This window comes from Heterodontus francisci, chromosome 12, assembly GCF_036365525.1.
Source record: "Heterodontus francisci isolate sHetFra1 chromosome 12, sHetFra1.hap1, whole genome shotgun sequence".
NCBI lineage: Eukaryota > Metazoa > Chordata > Chondrichthyes > Heterodontiformes > Heterodontidae > Heterodontus > Heterodontus francisci.
In genome coordinates, this window is record NC_090382.1 from 80,656,966 (window position 1) to 80,677,639 (window position 20,674).

A 20,674-nucleotide genomic window follows, 5' to 3' on the forward strand; every position below is an offset into this window, starting at 1 on the left:
CTTTAAAGCGGAGACATGGACGGCTGGTGGGTCTGGTACCAGTGACGAGCTCGCTGTACAATGTGTCCTTGGGGATCCTGCCATCTTCCATGCAGCTCACATGGCCAAGCCATCTCGGGCGCCGCTGGCTCAGTAGGGTGTATATGCTGGGGATGTTGGCTGCCTCGAGGATTTCTGTGTTGGAGATACGGTCCTGCCACCTGATGCCAAGGATTCTCCGGAGGCAGCGAAGATGGAATGAATTGAGACGTTACTCTTGGCTGACGTACATTGTCCAGGCCTCGCTGCCGTAGAGAAAGGTACTGAGGACACAGGCTTCATACACTTGGACCTTTGTGTTCTGTGTCAGTGTGCCATTTTCCCACACTCTCTTGGCCAGTTTGGACATAGCAGAGGAAGCCTTTCCCATGGGCTTGTTTAATTCTGCATCAAGAGACAGGTTACTGGTGGTAGTTGAGCCGAGGTAGGTGAACACTTGAACCATTTCCAGACTGTGGTCGCCGATATTGATGGATGGGGCATTTCTGACGTCCTGTCCCATGATGTTCATTTTCTTGAGGCTGATGGTTAGGCCAAATTCATTGCAGGCAGCGGCAAACCTGTCGATGAGTCTCTGCAGACACTCTTCAGTGTGAGATGTTAATGCAGCATCATCAGCAAAGAGGAATTCCCCGATGAGGACTTTCCGTACTTTGGTCTTCGCTCTAAGACGGGCAAGGTTGAACAACCTGCCACCTGATCTTGTGTGGAGGAAAATTCCTTCTTCAGAAGACTTGAACGCATGTGAGAGCAGCTGGGAGAAGAAGATCCTAAACAGTGTAGGTGCAAGAACACAGCCCTGTTTCACGCCACTCAGGATTGGAAAGGGGTCTGATGAGGCGCCGCTATGCTGAATTGTGCCTTTCATATTGTCATGAAATGAGGTGATGATACTTAGTAGCTTTGGTGGGCATCCAATCTTTTCTAGTAGTCTGAAGAGACCACATCTGCTGGCGAGGTCAAAGGCTTTGGTGAGATCAATGAAAGCAACGTAGAGGGGCATCTGTTGTTCACGGCATTTCTCCTGTAGCTGGCGAAGGGAGAACAGCATGTCAATGGTGGATCTCTTTGCTCGAAAGCCACACTGTGCCTCAGGATAGGCACGCTCAGCCAGCTTCTGGAGCCTGTTTAAGATGACATGAGCGAAGACTTTCCCCACTATGCTGAGCAGGGAGATTCCACGGTAGTTGTTGCAGTCACCGCAGTCACCCTCGTTCTTATAGAGGGTGATGATATTGGCATTGCTCATGTCCTGTGGTACTGCACCCTCGTCCCAGCACAGGCAAAGCAGTTCGTGCAGTGCTGAAAGTATAGCAGGCTGGGCACTCTTGATGATTTCAGGGGTAATTCCGTCCCTCCCAGGGGCTTTTCCACTGGCTAGAGAATCAATGGCATCACTGAGTTCCGATTTTGTTGGCTGTACGTCCAGCTCATCCATGACTGGCAGAGACAGGGCCGCATTGAGGGCGGTCTCAGTGACAACATTCTCCCTGGAGTACAGTTCTAGGTAGTGTTCCACCCAGCGGTCCATTTGCTTGCGTTGGTCAGTGATTGTGTCCCCTGATTTAGATTTGAGGGGGGCAATCTTCATGATGGTTGGCCAAAAGCTCTCTGAATGCCATCATACATTCCTCTGATATTTCCTGTGTCAGAGGCCAGCTGAATATGACTGCATAGGTGTTGCCAGTAGTCATTTGCGCAGCGCCTGGTTGTTCTTTGTGCCACGCTTCTGGCAGCTTTAAGTGCTACGGATGTTAACTCGCTGGGGGCTTTCTTGTAGTTTAGCAGTGCGATGCGCTTAGCGGCTATGACAGGTTCCAGCTCTTCAAAGTGAGATTGAAACTAGTCTGCATTCCGCTTCACACGATTGCCATAGGTGGTCATTGCTGAGTCATAGATGGCATCTCTGATGTGGGCCCACTTGGTCCCTGCATCCCCTGTGGGAGTGTTTTGGAGGGCTTTTTCAAGTGAATTTAGAAACTTATGTAACAGCTGTGGATGAGAAATTCTGCTAGTGTTGATGTGCTACCACCACGTTAAATGGGATAGATTTCGAATGGATCTAGTAATGTAAAACTGGCCATCATGAGGCACTGTGGCCCATCAGCAGCAGCAGAATTGTACTCCAATGCAATCTGTAACCTCATGGCCCAGCATATCCCCCACTGTACCATTACTATCAAGCTGGGGAATCAACCCTTGTTCAAAGAAGAGTGCAGGAGGGCATGCCATGTGCAGTACCAGGCATACCTCAAAATGAGCTATTAACCAGGTGAAGCTACAACATAGGACTACTTGTGTACTAAACAGCATAAGCAGCATGCGCTGGACAGAACTAAGTGATCCCATAACCAGTGGATCAGATCTAAGCTCTGCAGTCCTGCCACATCCAGTCGTGAATAGTGGTGGACAATTAAACAACTAACTGGAGGAGGTGGCTCCACAAATATCCCCATCCTCGATAATGGGAGAGCCCAGCACATCAGTGCAAAAGATAAGGCTGAAGCATTTGCAACAATCTTCAGCCAGAAATGGCGAGTGGATGAACCACCTCAACTTTCTCCTGAAGTCCCCAGCATCACAGATACCAGTGTTCAGCCAATACGATTCACTCCGCATGGTATCAAGAAATGACTGAAGGTACTGGTTACTGCAAAGGCTATGGGCCTTGACAACATTTCAGCAACAGTACTGAAGACCTATGCTCCAGAACTTGCTGCGCCCCTAGCCAAGCTGTTCCAGTACAGCTACAACATTGGCATCTACCCAGCAATGTGGAAAATTGCCCAGGTATGTCCTGTACACAAAAAGCAGGACAAGTCCAACCTGGCCAATTACCGCCCCATCAGCCTACTCTCAATCATCAGTAAAGCGATGGAATGTGTCGTCAACAGTACTATCAAGCGGCACTTACTTAAGCTATAACCTGCTCAGTGACACTCCATTTCGGTTCCGCCAGGGCCACTGAGCTCCTGACTTCATTACAGCCTTGGTTCAAACATGGACAAAAGAGCTGAACTCAAAAGGTGAAGTGACATCAAGGCAACATTTGTCCGCGTATGGCATCAGGAAACCCTAGCAAAAATGACAATGGGAATCGGGGGAATACTCTCCGCTGGTTGGGGTTATACCTAGTACAAAGGAAGATGGTTGTGGTTGTTGGAGGTCAATCATCTGAGCTCCAGGACATCACTGCAGGAGTTCTGCAGGGTAGTGTTCTAGGCCCAACCATCTTCAGTTGCTTCATCAATGACCTTCCCTCCATCATAAGGTCAGAAGTGGGGATGTTCACCACTGATTGCACAATGTTCACCATTTGCGACTCCTCAGATACTGAAGCAGCCCGTGTCCATTTGCAGCAAGACCTGGACAACATCCAGGTTTGAGCTGTTAAGTGGCAAGTAACATTCATGCCACACAAGTGCCAGACAATGACGGTCTCAAACAAGAGAGAATCTAACCATCTCCCCTTGGCAGTCAATGACATTACCATCGCTGAATCCCCCACTATTAACATCCTGGGGGTCACCATTGACCAGAAACTGAACTGTACCAGCCATATAAATGCTGTGGCTACAAGAGCAGTTCAGAGGCTAGGAATCCTGCGGCGAGTAACTCACCTGACTCCCCAAAGCCTGTCCACCATGTACAAGTCAGGAGTGTGATGGAATACTTTCCACTTGCCTGGATGGGTGCAGCTCCAACAACACTCAAGAAGCTCGACACCAGGGCAGCGCAGTGGCTATCACCACAGCCTCACAGCTCCAGCGACCTGGGTCCGGTTCTGGGTACTTCCTGTGCGGAGTTTGCAAGTTCTTCCTGTGACTGTGTGGGTTTCCTGCGGGTGCTCCGGTTTCGTGTCTCATGCCAAAGACTTGCGGGTTGATAGGTAAATTGGCCATTGTAAAAAAAATTGCCCCTAGTGTAGGTAGGGTGGTAGGAGAATTGAGGGAAGGTGGGAATGTGAGAGGGAAAAATGGGATTAATGTAGGATTAGTATAAATGGGTGGTTGATGGTCGGCGTGGACTCAGTGGGCTGAAGAGCCTGTTTCGCTGCTGTCTTTCTATGACTATGACCATTTACGACAAAGCAGTCCCCTAGATTGCCATCCTATCCACCACCTTAAAAACTCACTCCCTCCACCAACGATGCACAGTGGCAGCAGTGTACCATATACAAGATGCATTGCAGCAACTCACCAAGGCTCCTTCGACAGTACTTTCCAAACCTGCGACCTCTGCCACCTAGCAGGACAAGGGCAGCGGATGCATAAGAACACCATCGCTTGCAAGTCCCCCTCCAAGCCACACGCCATCCTGACTTGTGTCATGGACCTGTAGTTTTTTTTTCCAGGAATATGCGGTTTGCCTTTAAGGCTTGCAAAGGATCAGTACTGCATTAGGAACAAGCAATCCACCGGAGTTATAGGAAGGTGCATTTTCGTTGCCTTAGAAACAGCCATTTGGAGACTGCGATTCATGGGGTGCATTCTCAATACCATGGAAACAGCCACTGGGCGTGAGTCTCATGCGATTCCTTTGTTAGAATTCAGTTTTGAACTGGCTTTTAGTTGAAGACAGTTTGTTCGAACAGACAGAGGACACAGACAGCTGTGATAACAGCACTTGGAAAAAGAACTCTCAGCCATTTAAACTGAAGGAAGAGGATTTTTAGTCTGTTTAATTATTATCTCTCAAAATTCTAAAACATCAAGCCAAAACAGAGATCTCTGGTAATTTAAATTGAAGAAAGGGAAGTTAGATTGTGACCATCTTTTATCCCTCAAAAACTCTAAAGTCAGATTGATTCTGTTGAAAGTGTTTGCAAGTTAATTGTTGAAATTCGCTGGAGAAGGAAAGCAACGTTCTGTGAGGACTTAGAGCAACATTGGACTGTAAATTTGCAAAGACTCTTAATTTTTTTTATTTTAAATGTTGTTTATATCTTCATAGTGTTTAAGAAGTTAGTTCTTCTAATTAAAATAGTTAATTTATTGATTTAAAGCACCTGGTTTGGTTAGCCTCATTCGGGGGTTAATAGATGGTACAACTTGGTTGGGTCTTTGTTTAATTTGGAAAGATTAAAATGATATGTTAGCCGATTTGGGGAGCGACGGGATTGAATTAACAGTGCGTTGGTCCCAACACAATCAGAATCATACATTTTGATTGGGGGCTTTGAGAGGAGCAATCGGTAGAAACCTATTTATTGGGGGCTCTTCCTGGGATTTGAATAACACATTAATTGGGGGCTCACTCAAGATTTGAATCACACATGATTTGGGTTTCTGGATTTGGATCATATCTTAATTGGGGGCTCGCTCGCATATGAATTATATTTAATTTGGTGGCTCGAGTCTGGGATCAGAATCAGACTAAACTGGAGGGCTCACATTTGGAGTTAACATATTTACATTGGGGTCTTGCATTTGGCATCAACTAATTGCTTTTGAGGCTGGGATCTTATCAGTTGGAAACTTGATTGTTGGGATCTAAATCTGACATCAATTACAAAGAAATCAAAAGAACCAGGTCTCTTGTATAATAAGGTACAGTCTATACCATTGTTATGACATTAGTGGTTGTAGCAGAGCTTTTGGGAAAGCAGAATGTTTCCCTGAGTGACTTGATAATTTTAACTAAGAACTAGTTAAAAGAATTGGCAGCGAAATTGGGGTAGAAATTGAAATCAGGTGCCAAAAAAGCAGAGATAATTGAAATAATAGCCAAACATCTGGAATTAATAGAAGATGATGATAATACAGATGAGGGGCAATACGAGGAACAAGAAAGGGAATATGAGAGACATGAAGGTAATGGTCCAAGAGTGATGCAGTGGAATTGGCTAGGATTTAGTTAGAAATCAAAAGACTGGAGCTTCAGCAGGAAAAAGAATTAAGAAAACTTGAATTGGAAAAAGAAAAAGTAATAGCAATAAGAAAACTTGAACTTCAGAGAGAGAGTGAAAGAGAAGAGAGGGGAATTTAGGTTAAAAAAGATGGAACTAAGACAAAAGTGTAGTCTTAAATCCAGGGAAAATTCGGGTCAGGAAGAATCTGAATTTAGATCAGGACCCAGCGAGAAGTTGTTTTAAATTTATGCAGGCTCTTCCGAAGTTGGAGGAAAAGGACGTAGAGGCATTTTCCATATCTTTTGAAAAAACAGCCAAACAGATGAAATGGCCGAAAGAAAGCTGGACGTTGCTCATGAAGCTTATGCTATGCTTTCTGAAGAGGTTTCTGCAGATTGAGATGGCAAAAAAGGATGTTCTCTCTACATGTAAGTTAGTCCCTGAAGCTTACCGAACTTATGGAGATTGACTGGGCAGACAAATTTAGGATTTGAGAGGGTGAAGCAAATGAATTTTGATCATTGGATACGGGCATTAAAGATAGAAACCACGTATGAGAACCTTCGAGAATTAATTCTTAGAAGAGTTTAAAAAATCCATTCCTTCAGTAGTGAGAAATCCGATAGATATTCTGAAAGCTAGGCAAGCAGCAGAGATTGCTGATGATTTTGAGCTTGTGAATAAGCCAACCTATTATCCGTCACCCCCATAAACCCGAGAAGGATAGAAAGTGGGAGAGTGAAAGGAAGGCAAGTAGCCGGGGACAAGAAGGAACAGCTGGGAATGCCCCAGGATCACCACCTCAGATCAGAAAGGAAGGTGCTGAGGGTAGAAGTGAGGTTCGCAACCAAAGTGTTATCATTGCAACAGAACGGGTCATCATCTTCAGAGTGCTGGAAATTGCGAGGGTAAACCCATAGGACTTGTTGGGGTATGCAAAGTTAGTGAAGAGGAAAAGACTCTGACTGAGTATAGCAGACCAGGCTATAGCTTTATTGACAGCTGTGAATGTGAAACCAGATACTAAAACTAAGAGTTGTTTAGAGGTTAAGAATAAAATACCTGAGAGGTATAATGATTTTATGTCAAAGGGGAGAGTAACTCCGTATCCTGTAAGTGAGGCAGGAAAACCTATCACCATACTCAGGGATACAGGAGCGACCCAAACGCTCTTGCTGGGGAAAGATATGAGGTTTCCACCAGAAAGCGCCTTGAACGCTAAAGTATTAGTAAATGGAATTGGCAGCGAGTATATACCTGTACCTTTGTATAAAGTACACCTCGAGAGTGACTTAATATCTGGGGTAGTAACTGTAGATGTTGTCCACAGTTTACCAGTAAAGCGAATTGATCTACTCCTAGGAAACAATTTGTCTGAATCAAAAATATCAATTTCTCCTATGGTTACAGAGGGACCATGTGAAATTAAGGAAACAGAGCAAGTTCCGGGAATATTTCCTGTGTGTGTAGTTACCTGAGCAATGGCTAAACAGGATCCATTGTTGGAGGTGAAGGGGACACCACAAATAGATAATCAGGCATCTGAAACCTTGTTTGGGGATTTAGATAATTCAAATGAGATGTTTAACAGATTGTCTATCATTGTAGCACAGCAAGCTGATCCAGAGATCTATCAAATAGCACAGATGGCTCTGTCAGAAGCTGAGGTGAAAGGAGTTCTGGAAGGCTATTATATGGCAAACTGGGTTTTGAGGAGGAAATGGAGACGCCTCATAGACCTGCCGACGAAGACTGGACAGTTGTTGAACAGATAGTGGTGCCACCTAAATATTGGCAAGGATTATACACGACATTCCTTTTTCAGGACATTGGGGTATTTGGAAGACCAAATCACACAAGCAAACATTATTACTGGCCAGGTCTTAAAAAGGATGTGAGACAATTTTGTAGGGCATGCCACACCTGTCAAATGGTGGGAAAACCACACCCTACCATAAAACCAGGGGATGAGGTATTAGTGTTCTTACCGTCACAGGGAGAACCATTAAAAGCATGGTTCAGTGGCCCATATAGAGTGATCAAAAGAGTGGGTAAGGTAGATTACTTGATTGACAACCCTGATCGTCGGATGAAGAACCGGTTGTCTCACATTAATATACTCAAACAATATTACCGCAGGGAGGAGGATAAGCCAGTACAAGTATGTCAGGTAATCGGGATGAGGAAAAGGATAGTGAGGGTGAGGTAGAAGGAGGCCTAGGAAATTCTCAGATTGAACCTCCAACTATTCAATCAGCGAATGCAGAATGACTAGGAAAATTAAACAATGGGCTTTTACATTTAGAGGCAAAACAGCCTGAAGTCCTAAACAGGGTTTTCACAACGTTTCAAAAGGTTTGTCGGGATAAGCCAGGATGTACAACCTTAGCCACACGTGATGTGGGTATAGGGGGAGCCATTCCTTTCAAACTACATCCTTGTTGCTTAGGTACAGACAGACGGGCCCAAGTGGAAGCAGAGGTACAATGCATGCTGAAGGGCAGCTTAGTTGAACCTAGTCAGGACAGCTGGAATTCGCAGATGGTCTTTATGTCTAAACCTGGTGGGACGGCTCAAACTTGCATAGACTCTAGAAAGGTCACTGTGGTAAGGAAGGCAGACTCCTATCCAAATTCTCATTTAAAGGACTGTATGGACAGAGTGGGCAACACAATGTGGCTTAAAGAGACAAATGTGTTGGAAGGATACTGTCAAATTCCTTTGACACCCCAGGGTCAGAAAAAATCAGCTTCTGTTACACTGGACAGGGTTTTCCAGTGTCGAGCCACATAGGTTAAGGGGTACTCGAGAAACCTCTCAGAATAGTGAACCCAGTAGTGGTCAGTGGTGCTAGCTGTGCAGTTCACCTGGCTGAGGTGATGGACAATAGGGACACTTGGAAGGAAAACACGAAACAATTGGAAGACTATGCTTGTAAATTTGAAATCGGTTAATTGGAACGACCTTTTGAAAATTTAAAGCTGAAATGTTCTGGTGAAACTTGTTGCTGTCGTCTAAACATTTTTTTAGAAATGTGTATCTCTGTAAATATGTGGAAAAAAAGTTAGCATTTTTTCAATTTGTACTTTTTTATACCCATTGTAATGAAACGCATTTCAGGAATGGCATTTCATTTCGCTAGGAGTGGAGGTGTCATGGTCCTGTAGTTTTTTTGTTCCTGCAATATGCAGTTTGCCTTTAAGGCTTGCAAAGGATCAGTATTGCTTTAAGAACCAGCAAGCCTCAGGAGCTATGGGAAGGTGCATTTTCGTTGCCTTAGAAACAGCCATTTGGAGAGTGCGATTCAAAGGGTGCATTCTCGATACCATGGAAACAGCCACTGGGAGTGAGTCTCATGCGATACATTTGTTAGAATTCAGTTTTGATCTGGCTTTTAGTTGAAGACAGTTTGGTCTAACAGAACACAGACAGCGGACACTGGCAGCTGTGATGACAGCACTTGGAAAAAGAGCTCTCAGCCATTTAAACTGAAGGAAGAGGATTTTTACTATGTTTAATTATTATTTGTCAAAATTTTAAAACACCAAGCCGAAACACAGATCTCTGGTAATTTAAATTGAAGAAAGGGAAGTTAAACTGTGACAATCCTTTATCCCACAAAAACTCTAAAGTCAGATTGAGTTTGTTGAAAGTGTTTGTAAGTCGTTAATTGTTGAAATTCGCTGGAGAAAGAAAGCAACATTCTGTGAGGACTTCGAGCAATATTCTGTGAGGACTTGGAGCAACATTGGACTATAAATTTGCAAAGACTCTAATTTTTTCTATTTTAAATGTTGCTTTTATCTTCATAGTGTTTAAGAATTAAATTCTTCGAATTAAAGAGTTAATTTATAGATTTAAAGACACCTGGTTTGATTGGCCTCATTCGGGGGTTAATAGATGGTACAATTTGGTTGGATCTTTAATTTGGAAAGTTTAAATGATACGTTAGCCGATCTGGGGAACGACGGGATTGAATTAACAGTGCGTTGGTCCCACCGCAGTCAGAATCGTATATTTTGATTGGGGGCTTTGACAGGAGCGGTCGGTCATAACACTTGGAATTATATCGGCGTTCCTTCGCTATCGCTGGGCCAAAATCCTGTAACTCCCTTCCTACCAGCACTGTTGGTGTATCTGCACCCCAAGGAATGCAGTGGTTCAAGTAGGCGGCTCACTATCCCCTTCTCGAGGGCTATTGGGGATGGGCAATAAATGTTGGACTAGCCAACGACGCCCACGTCTCCCGATCAAATCAAAAAAAATTCAGGCAGATGACCAAATGCTCGGTCAAAGAAGTATGCTGAAGGAGCGTCTAATAGAGGAAAGTGCAGTTGGGCAGATTAGGGAGGAAATTCCATATCTTGGGGGCCGAAGCAGCTGAAGGCACTGATGAATGGCAGAATAATTAAAATCTGGGTGCTCAAGAGGCCAGAATTGCAGAGCACTGACATCTTGGAGGGGTGGGGATGGAAGGAGACTACATAGATAGGGAGGGTGAGGCCATGGAGGGATTTGAAAAAGAAATGAGAAGTTTAAGATTGAGGTGTTGCTTAACTGGGAGTCAATGTAGATCAGCAAGATCAGGGTGATGGGTAAAAGAGACTTGGTGCCAGTTGAGACATGGACAGCAGAATTTGGATGATATCAAGTTTATGGAGGGTAGAAGATGGGAGGACAGCCAGGAGTGCGTTGGCATAGTCAAGTCTAGAGGTAACAGAGGCCTGGATGATAGTTTCAGCGGTAGATGAGCTGAGGTGGGTTGGATTTAGACGATATTACGGAGATGGAAATAGGTCGTCTTCATGATGGCTTAGATATGTGGTTGGGAAGCTCATCTAAGTGACCCATGCAACACCAAGATTGTGAACAGTCTGGTTCAGCCTGAGACATTTGCCTGGTAGAGCGATTGAGTTGAAGGCTAGAGAATGAGGTGTGGCGGGGATCGAAGACAATGCCTTCAGTCTTCCCAATATTTGCTTGGAAAAAATTTCTGCTTGTCCAGTACTAGATGTTGGACCAGGAAATAGTAGGGGGCCAAGGATAGATCCTTGCGGGACACCAGAGATAACAATGCTTGAGTGGGAAAAGAAGCATTTTTAGGTGATTCTCTGGCTATGATTAGATAGATAAGCCCCATGCTGCTGAACAGTGTAGAGGTGCAGCAGGAGGATGGTGTGGTCAACCCCTGTCAGAGATTGCAGACAATTTGAGAAGGATGAAGAGGGATAGTTTACCTTTGTCACAAACACATGGGATGTCATTTGTGGCTTTGATAGGAGCTGTTTCAGTACTATGGCAGGATCGAAAACCTGATTGGAGGGATTCAAAATGGAGTTTCGGGTAAGATGGGCGTGGATTTGGAGGCGACAACACGTGCAAGGACTTTGGAGAGGGAAGTGAGGTTAGAGGTAGGGTGGTGGTTTGCAAGGGAGAGGTCAAGGGTTTTTTCCGAGGCGCAGAGGGATGACGGCAGATTTGAAGGAGAGCGGGACAGTACCTGAGGAGAGTGAACCATTAACCATATCACTAACATGGAAGCCAGGAAGGGAAGTTGAGTGATCGCAATTTAGTGGGATTAGAGTCAGGATAGGAGGTGTGAATCAGGGACAAAATGAACTTAGAGCGTGTATCAAGGGATATAGAAGAGAAACTAGAGAAAGTTGTAACTTCAGAGCCAGGGCATCGAGGAGCCTTCGAGGAAATTTCCCCAGTAGGTTGGTGGAAGGGGCAGAGGCAGCTGATTGGATCGTCTCAGTCTTAGCAAACGAGGTCCATGAGCACCTCTCTCATGTTGGAGGTGAGGGTGGAGGAGACCGGAAAGGGTTTAAGAAGACAGTGAATCACTTCAGTGGGTGATGAAAATCCACTTTCGCACAGGTAAGTTATAGGAAACGGTATCTAAACCTTGACATTTGGGGAACTGCTCACATTTGAGTCTGGCAGCAGTTGAGATGTCCAGGAGGTTCTCTGTTCTTGCAGCATGGGTGTTGTAGAAAAAAAATTATGAAAGACCCAGCTGTTAGCTTTTCACTGATTATAGGATAGACCTCTCCTGCCAGTTTCACCTAAATCTAGGGTCCTAGACTCATTAGTTTGATCTGAATCTACCATTAATAATTAAGGTACCTCTCTAATTTTGATCATTCCTTCCTATTTGATATTTCCCAGAAACATTTTCAGACACTGCAAAGTTCAAGAATATATATAACTCCATGCCAGTTTTAGTAAATGCAATTCTCAGCACTTCGTGTCATTTGGTTTATAACCACCGTACCTACAAAACATCCACTTTTTAAGTGGACTTTTCTCTTCCTCCAGATGCATCAATCACATCTCTTTGAATATTTTACTTTCTGTAAGTATTATAGATTTTTAAAAATTGCACATTTTAATGACACCGTTTCTTAGTCAAGTTATGCGTTTCATATTTAAATTGAGATCAGTCCATACTTAACAAAAATCAATTTCACAGAGACCAGATCAGTCCACATGTTAAGTTGGTGAAAAAGTCAAAATTTTCTCAATAGAATGACTGTTTTCAAAACATAAAATAATTTGAATTCCCCTCAAAAAAACTAGTATGAAGGTCAAACCTAGCACCTTGAAAGATATGGGAAAGGGCACTACAAAGGAGGAGAAAAATCTTGGACAGCAACAGCAAAGGTCTTGATTTTAAAGCTGAATATATTAATCCGAGGAATATTCCAGCATTCTTGCGACCTTCTTCTATCACCTTCTGTAATGTCTGGTCAGTAATGACATTGGTAATATCCTTAGTTGCAAGTCTTTTAATTTTAAACTATCTTAAAGCAATGGCAGTTCTACTTACTAAAAAGTTTAAACACGATCAAATGCTGCCAGCAAATCCTGAAGATATTTTTATTTAGTTGCCCATAGTGCCATCAGTTCTGGTGACTGAGAGGCTACAGTTTCTAACTTAAAGCAAATCACAAGTTGTAGTGAATGGGAGAAAATAGACAATTTCTGCCTTTCCTATGAGTGAAAAGCAGACAAGTTTCTCCAGCCATAAGTAAAATCAAAACGTTGGGAATATTCAGGTGTGGCAGCATCTGTAGAGAGCGAAACAAAGTTAGTTACAGGTCTGTGACTTTTCATCAGAACTACGTTCTCCCGTTTCTTCAGTCAGCTTCACTGAGATTGAAAGTGAAGTTTTTGGAAACTTGCTCTACTCATCTCTTGATAGTGCAGTTGCCCAGTGGTTTCTATGGACACCTAATATCAGAGTAACTTCAGAGTGGTTTCCATATTGTGTACCACTGTAAATAAAGAAAGAGCAGCATGTGAGTGAGATTAAGCAGACCGTGCATGAAAGAACAGAGGGAGTTTGAGTGTGAGCCAAGGGAGATGAGGGAGGCTCCAAGAGAGTGCCTGAGCAGAGGTGACATGTGAGAGGATCTGCTATTAGATAATTTCTCCTTCATACTCCCCTGAGATGTCTCGAATACCACAATTGGGAAACCCTGTTTTAAGGTATTGAAATACTGATGCCAATTCTGTAAATAGACCTCTTTGTTGCCTTCTAAGTAATTTGTTTCCTATTGTAGGAATTCACAAGTGCTGGTTCTACCAACATGGATACTGGAAAAGTCACTGGCAGTCTGGAAACAAAGTACAAGTGGGTGGACTACGGATTGACATTCACAGAAAAATGGAATACCGATAATACTTTGGGAACGGAAATTACCATTGAAGATCAGGTAACTGAGCAAAAATAGCAAATATTAAGCTTATTTTGCCTTTTCAAGCCAAAATGCAAACTGTAGTTCTTTTCTGTTTAGCTCCTGAAAGGTTTGAAGATTGGGTTTGACTCTTCGTTTTCACCTAATACCGGGTGAGTAAAAAAGCCGAACAAATTGACAATACTTCTTCTGAACTTTTTGGAATAGCTTTACTTCTTTCAGGATAATATAATTTTCATGAATCTACTGCATTTAGTACCTTTAAAAAAAAAAAGTATTTTCTTCCTGCTTTTTGTAACCATCACAGTCCCTGGTTGAGAAGATGGGTAGATAGTATCCTCCCAGGCTATGCCAATGATGCTGTATAACCAGCAAATCAGAGGTACATAAGCAACCCTTCAATTTTCCTCTCTTGAGAGGAAGCACCTTTGCACAACCGCATGGCCAGAATGAGTCCCATATTCCTTCATTTTGTAGTACAGTGTTGAGTGTTTTGAATGCTCTGCTTAGTATTTTATTTATTTAAAATTATTGGCTTAATAGAAACAAAAAGCATAATTAACTGTTAAATAAAGCTGACTAGGAAAATATCTGCAGGAACTTTTTTTACTTATGTACTTCTGAAACCAAAAGAATTGAGTAAGCAGTATTTTCGAATGTAATAAGAATGGATTGATTGTTTTTGCTATTTTATTTTTCTAATATAGAAAGAAAAGTGGAAAAATCAAGACTGGTTACAAGAGGGAACACGTCAATGTGGGACTTGATGTCGACTTTGACATTGCTGGGCCTGCTATACGTGGAGCTTTTGTGTTTGGTTTTGATGGATGGTTAGCAGGATATCAAATGACCTATGAAACTGCAAAATCTAGGATCTCCCAGAGTAATTTTGCTGTTGGCTACAAGACAGAGGAGTTCCAGCTCCATACAAATGTGTAGGTACACACCTCGTACATTTCTAAAGATAGGAGATATATGTTGAAGCCTTGCTATAACGAACTGTCTCGGAAGAAAATGCATCTTATATAAGTTTCCAAAATCATGTCATATATTTCTACTGATTCATACATCTCTTGATGCATTAAAATGCTTTAATACAATCTTGATTTGGTAAGTAGGGAAGTTTTGGTGTCCACCTAAAACATCGCCCACCTCTAGGCCTATGTTAGTTCTCATGAAAAGGGGAGGAGGCTACAAATGTTCCTTTCTGGGTACAGAAAGAATCTTTTTTATTCATTCCTGGGATGTGGACGTCGCTGGCTAGGACAGCATTTATTGCCCATCCTTATTGCTCTTGAGAAGGTGGTGGTGAGCTGCTTTTGAGCCATTGCAGTCCATGTAGGGTAGGTACACCCACAGTGCTGTTAGGAAGGGAGTTTGAGTTTGACCTAGCAGCAGTGAAGGAACAGCGATATAGTACCAAGTCAGGATGGTATGGGGCTTAGAGGGGAACTTGCAGCTGGTGGTGTTCCTGTGCATCTGCTGCCCTTGTCCTTCTAGGTGGTAGAGGTCGCATGTTTGGAAGGTGCTGTCTAAGGAGCCTTGGTGCTTTGCTACAGTGCATCTGGTACACTGCTGCCACTGTGCATCGGTGGTGAAGGGAGTGAATGTTTGTGGATGGGGTGCCAATCAAGCGGGCTGCTTTGTCCTGGACAGTGTTGAGCTTCTTGAGTGTTGTTGGAGCTGCACCCATCCAGGCAAGTGGAGAGTATTCCATCACACTCCTGACTTGTGCCTTGTAAATGGTGGACAGGCTTTGGTGAGTCAGTAGGTGAATTACTTGCCGCAGGATTCCTAGCCTCTGACCTGCTCTTGTAGCCATGGTATTTATATGGCTACTCCAGTTTCTGGTCAATGGTAACCCCCAGTATTTTGATAGTGGGGGATCAGCGATGGTCATGCCATTGAATGTCAAGGGGAGGTGGTTAGATTCTCTCTTGTTTGAGCTAGTCATTGCCTGGCATTTGTGTGACGCGAACTTGCATTTATACCTTGTCTTTTACAATCTCGGGACATCCCAAAGTGCTTTACAACCAGTGAAGTACTTTTGAAGTGTAATCACTGATGTAGGAAACTCAGTAGCCAATTTGCACACAGCAAGGTCCTACAAATAAGAGAGATAATGACCAGATAATCTGATTAATGATACAATGCAAAATACTGCGGATGCTGGAAATCTGAATTAAAATCAGAAAATGCTGGGTATGCTCACAGTCTAGCAGTATCTGGGGAGAGAGGAACAGATTTAACAATTCAGGTCAGTGACCTGAAACGTGAACTTTGTTTTTCTCTCTCCACAGATGTTGCCAGACTTGAGTATTTCCAGCATTTTCTGTTCTAATCTAATTACTCATGCTGGTTGAAGGATAAATTTGGGCCAGAACATCAGAGAGAACACCCCTTCTCTTCAATTAACGCCATGGGATCATTTACATCCACCTGAGAACGCCTCGATTTCGTCTCATCTGAAAGTTGGCAGCTCCCACAGTACTGCACTTGATTGTTAGCACAGATCTTGTGCTCAGGTCACTGGCATGGGAGTGAGTGAGCTACCACTGAGCCATAGCTGACACCTTGGTGTTCTCTTGTTTGTCTTTAGCATAAAAGATAGGCTCAATAGAAGTGTGAATTTTTAATAAGGAAAAGCAGTGAGTTGGCATAAAAAAGTGAAGTGTAATCCTCAAAGTGGGAATTATACCTTCAATATTTTTTCCAAAACAAAATACAATAGATTTTGTAAACCTTTATTTTTGTCATGCTTTCTGTAGAATTTTGAAAATATTTTGTTAAACAGAGTGTGTCCTTATTGGAATTCTTTTTTTTTGTTTGATTAGGAAAAAGAGACTTGTTTTGTTTTCATTAGAATGATGCAATTTTTGTCTTTAAATATAAGAGAAATATTTGACCAACATTTGTGAAGAGGATAAAAGCAAAATTCTGCGAATGCTGGAAATCGGAAATAAAAACAGAAAACGCTGGAAATACTCAGCAAGTCTGGCAGCATCTGTGGAGAGAGAAGCAGAGTTAACGTTTCAGGTTAGTGACCCTTCTTCAGAACTCGCAGATATAAGAAATGTAAAAGATTTTAAGCAAGTAAAGCGGGGGTGGGGCAAGAGATAACAAAAGAGATGTTAATAGGACAAGGTCACAGAATAGCTGACCAGAAGTTCATGGAGCAAAGGCAAACAATATGTTAATGGTGTGCTGAAAGACAAAATACACCTCCGCTCAGCCCAAAAGCATGACCCTGAGCTTCCGGTTGCTGGCCATTTCAATACACCCCCCTGCTCTCATGCTCACATCTCTGTCCTGGGATTGCTGCAGTGTTCCAGTGAACATCAACGCAAGCTCGAGGAACAGCATCTCATTTACCGATTAGGCACTCTACAGCCTGCTGGACTGAACATTGAGTTTAATAATTTCAGAGCATGACGGCACCCCCTTTTTACTTTGATTTTTAGTCTTTTCTTTTTTTCTTTTTTGTGTTTATTTTATTTTAGTTCGTTCAGTTATTTCTACTGTGCCTACCCACTGTTTTTTTTCATGTTTGTGCTTGTGGCTGTTCAGTTTTCAGTCCATTAACCCTATCTGTACTAATGCTTTGTCTTTCAGCACACCATTAACAGTGTTTGCTTTTGCTCCATGACCTTCTGGTCAGCTATTCTGTGACCTTGTCCTATCAACACCTTCTCTTTTGTTATCTCTTGCCCCACCCCCACTTTACTTGCTTAAAATCTTTTACATTTCTTATATCTGCGAGTTCTGAAGAAGGATCACTGACCTGAAACGTTAACTCTGCTTCTCTCTCCACAGATGCTGCCAGACCTGCTGACTCTTTCCAGCATTTCTTGTTTTTATTTGTGAAGAGCATGCCCTATTCGTTAGTGCATGTTGATGCCGTAAAGAGGAAACTAATTTTGGATGTGCATACTGCATTGAACTTTGTGCAGGAACTGAAATTACATTTCATTGCTTAAAAACTGTTAATGAAGGATAATGACTAAGACCGCTTTTGTGATTTTCATGGAAAAATGGACAACATCACAGAACACGATCCCTGAAATATTGATTTTAAAACTCCAGCATTCATTATAATAAACATAGGATATGACTTGTTCAGTCACAAAGAAGTGTTCCTGACGATTGTGCCATTTTACAACAGTAATTACATTTCATAAAGTACCTCATTGGCTGTAAAGCTCTTTGACATTCTGAGGTTGAGAAAGACGCGATATAAATGTAAGTTCTTTTTCTTCACTGTGGATGTGTGCTTGGCTCTAGTCATTCTCTCAATCAGTTACCAACAATAAAGCTGCTGCCACTCCTGTTGAAACAAACACATGCTCATCTGATGGCCAGGTTAGTAAGTTGTCCGAGTCGTGTGAAGTCGTCTTCATACCGACCAAGAAAGTGCCATATGGAATCTTTGGTCACTGCCATGTTTTTAAATTTTTTAGCAGAGAATGTAAATTCAGCTCCTGCACACTTCAATGCAATATGCACCTCCAAAATCAGTTTCTGCTTTATTGCATCAGTGTGTGCTATTGAAAGGGGCATCCCCTTCACAAATATTGATCAGGTATACCCCTTTTATGTTTGTAGGTGTTACGACCAGGTGAGAAAGATGTTTAGGGTTGCCTCTAAGCCTTCACCTGGTCTTACCGTAACAGGATTTAATTTTAAACACACCATGTTTTTAGTTCCCCCTTGGTGAATCCTTGTTCACTGCTTTCTAATTATAAAGCAAAGAAACCAGCACAAATAGGTTTTCTTGGGTTTAAAGAAGGTTGAAATTTATTAAACAAACTCTAATTCGGTTAACGCCTACGGATACATGACGCCCCCACGTTAGCATGCATTCGCGATACACACATTCAGATAGAGACAGAAAAGAGCAGAAGAAAATAAAGTGGAAAAGCTTGAGACAATCTCTGAAGAGGGTTTTTGTTATGGTTCTTCGAGCCCACTGTAGAATCCTTGATTGTAGGTAGATCTTTCTCTTTGTTGGGGCCCAGTATTATTCTTAAACCTTGTTCGCTGAAGGAAACCTTTCTTTCTTGGGGTTCATGTGTCTTCAGTGGATTTGGAGTTCCATGAGAAAGAGAGGGAGAGCCAGACCCGAGAGGCCGCCTTCAGTCCAGGAGCATGCAGCAGTTTCTGAGTTCAAACTGTTCGCACAGGTTGCCAAGCAAGCTAGTTACGTGACCAGCGTCTGCCCAAGTCTGTTTGTGGATTCGGCCATCCCAATAGTCATCCTGAAATTTGAGCTCCCTCACCTTCAATGTCTGGTGCTCAAAGTCCATTGTGGGTTAAATTGGATAAGGGAAGTAACCCCTTTGTCTCCACAAACACCATCCGTTATTATGCAAAGGGCCTGATGATTTCTTTTTTAAACAAGTCCTTTCTTCAATTCAGTTTTCAAATCAATGTTCATGTGCCTCATTCTTGGCAGGTGGCGGGTCTGCATGACCGTAGGCAAAAATCATATCATTGTAATGACAACAAAACTTGTCCATTGCACGCACAATGTGACTGCCACTCCCGACATGAGGCCATTATTTCTACATGTTTTCCCCTCCTGGGGGCCATTCCCTTCCCTCTCCCCTTTCTATCATCTAGTCATGCTACCTTACATTTCTTCCCTCTTGGGTATTTTGCCCCATCTAATTCTTAGTTCAGCCCATCACTAATTCTCTACCATTCTCCTGCTAGTTTTCTAAGCATATGGGTACCCATAACATTTTGTATTGAAACCTTCAAAATTCACAGTTCATTTTAATATTCTTTTGTTATATCTGGCAAGCCCTCTAAGTTTAACTGAAGTGCTATTGTATTACATGACTTAAACTGATTTTGTTATGCTTTGTCTGAGCAATGCCGTACCCTTTAGACTAGAAAGTATTTCTACTAAGTTAGAGATATGGACTCAGCTTGATTAATTAAACTGTTTAATATAATGAATAATCCAGTGTGAACTATGATGTTTGGGGGGCGGGGAGCGAATGGGTGGTAGTGAAATGAGCCATGGTGCACAAATATGATCATTAGCTAATTAGAACAGCTGAATTCTTCCCAAAATGTGAATTTGGGCAGTGGTGTTTGCTCTAGGAAGTTTTCATCCCTTGAAGTATAGTATGTGTATACTAGTGAACTAATCAGAGTAGATTATTAAGTATTTTGGACTTCTGTAAGGCATCCCAAATAAGTTGCTCTGAAACTGGGTATCTGACGATGCAATTTTTTCTTACTTCACTTATTCTAGTCTTATAAGCCTCTTATGTTTTTCACTAGACTGAGGACTGTACTTGGAGAGAAAGAGGACGTGTAGGGTCCCAGGCTCTTTGATATTTTCTAGGAACTGGGTTACAGAGTAATGTCAGTAGAGACCAGTAAATAATTGCTGTGGTTGTAATGGCATCTGGTTCTGGGTGACCTAAAGTGGGATATATAAATAATTGGAGAAGAAAATTTAAGTTTGCTTAGGTTATTGATCCTTTCATGTTTTTGTATTTTTGTGGAAATAGTGAAATTAATGACTTTCTCCTGAATGATGTACATGTTCCTCACTACAGGAATGATGGGACAGAATTTGGAGGCTCCATTTATCAAAAAGTCAGTGAAAATCTTGAAACTGGCATCAATCTAGCTTGGACAGCTGGGAATAGCAATACCTGATTTGGTATTGCAGCAAAATACATGATTGATGATGATGCAACATGCTCGGTGAGTATGTATGGAATAATTTTTTTTGGTATGTACGTAGTTATGTAAGTGGGGTGGAGGGGGAGCACAATTTTAATGTATTTACATTTCAGTGATAAAATAATACAAAGTTGACACCTACTATAATTTTTGGAGAGCTGTTACAAGGAGTTTGTTCTATTTATTCTTTAACAGATTAAAGTGAACAATTCGAGTCTGATTGGACTTGGATACTCTCAAATGCTGAAACCAGGTAAGCCACATTTGATCTTAAAATAACGTAGTCATGTACGATGATCACTAAGTATTCTAAAGCAATATAGATAATTGGAAATGGGACTCTACAGTATTTTTTTCTCTCACCAGAAAGTGCTTTCCA

The 20,674-nt window shown here is 42.4% G+C and overlaps 1 protein-coding gene across 1 annotated transcript in view; it reads left to right on the forward strand.

The window, feature by feature from the left end:
* LOC137375958 (non-selective voltage-gated ion channel VDAC1-like) overlaps window positions 1–20,674 on the forward strand; it is a 63,428-nt gene that overhangs the window by 35,719 nt on the left and 7,035 nt on the right. The window contains 5 exon segments of the mRNA XM_068043745.1: window positions 13,459–13,611; window positions 13,693–13,745; window positions 14,301–14,528; window positions 20,166–20,316; window positions 20,491–20,548. Coding sequence (XP_067899846.1) covers window positions 13,459–13,611; window positions 13,693–13,745; window positions 14,301–14,528; window positions 20,166–20,316; window positions 20,491–20,548 — 643 coding nt within the window.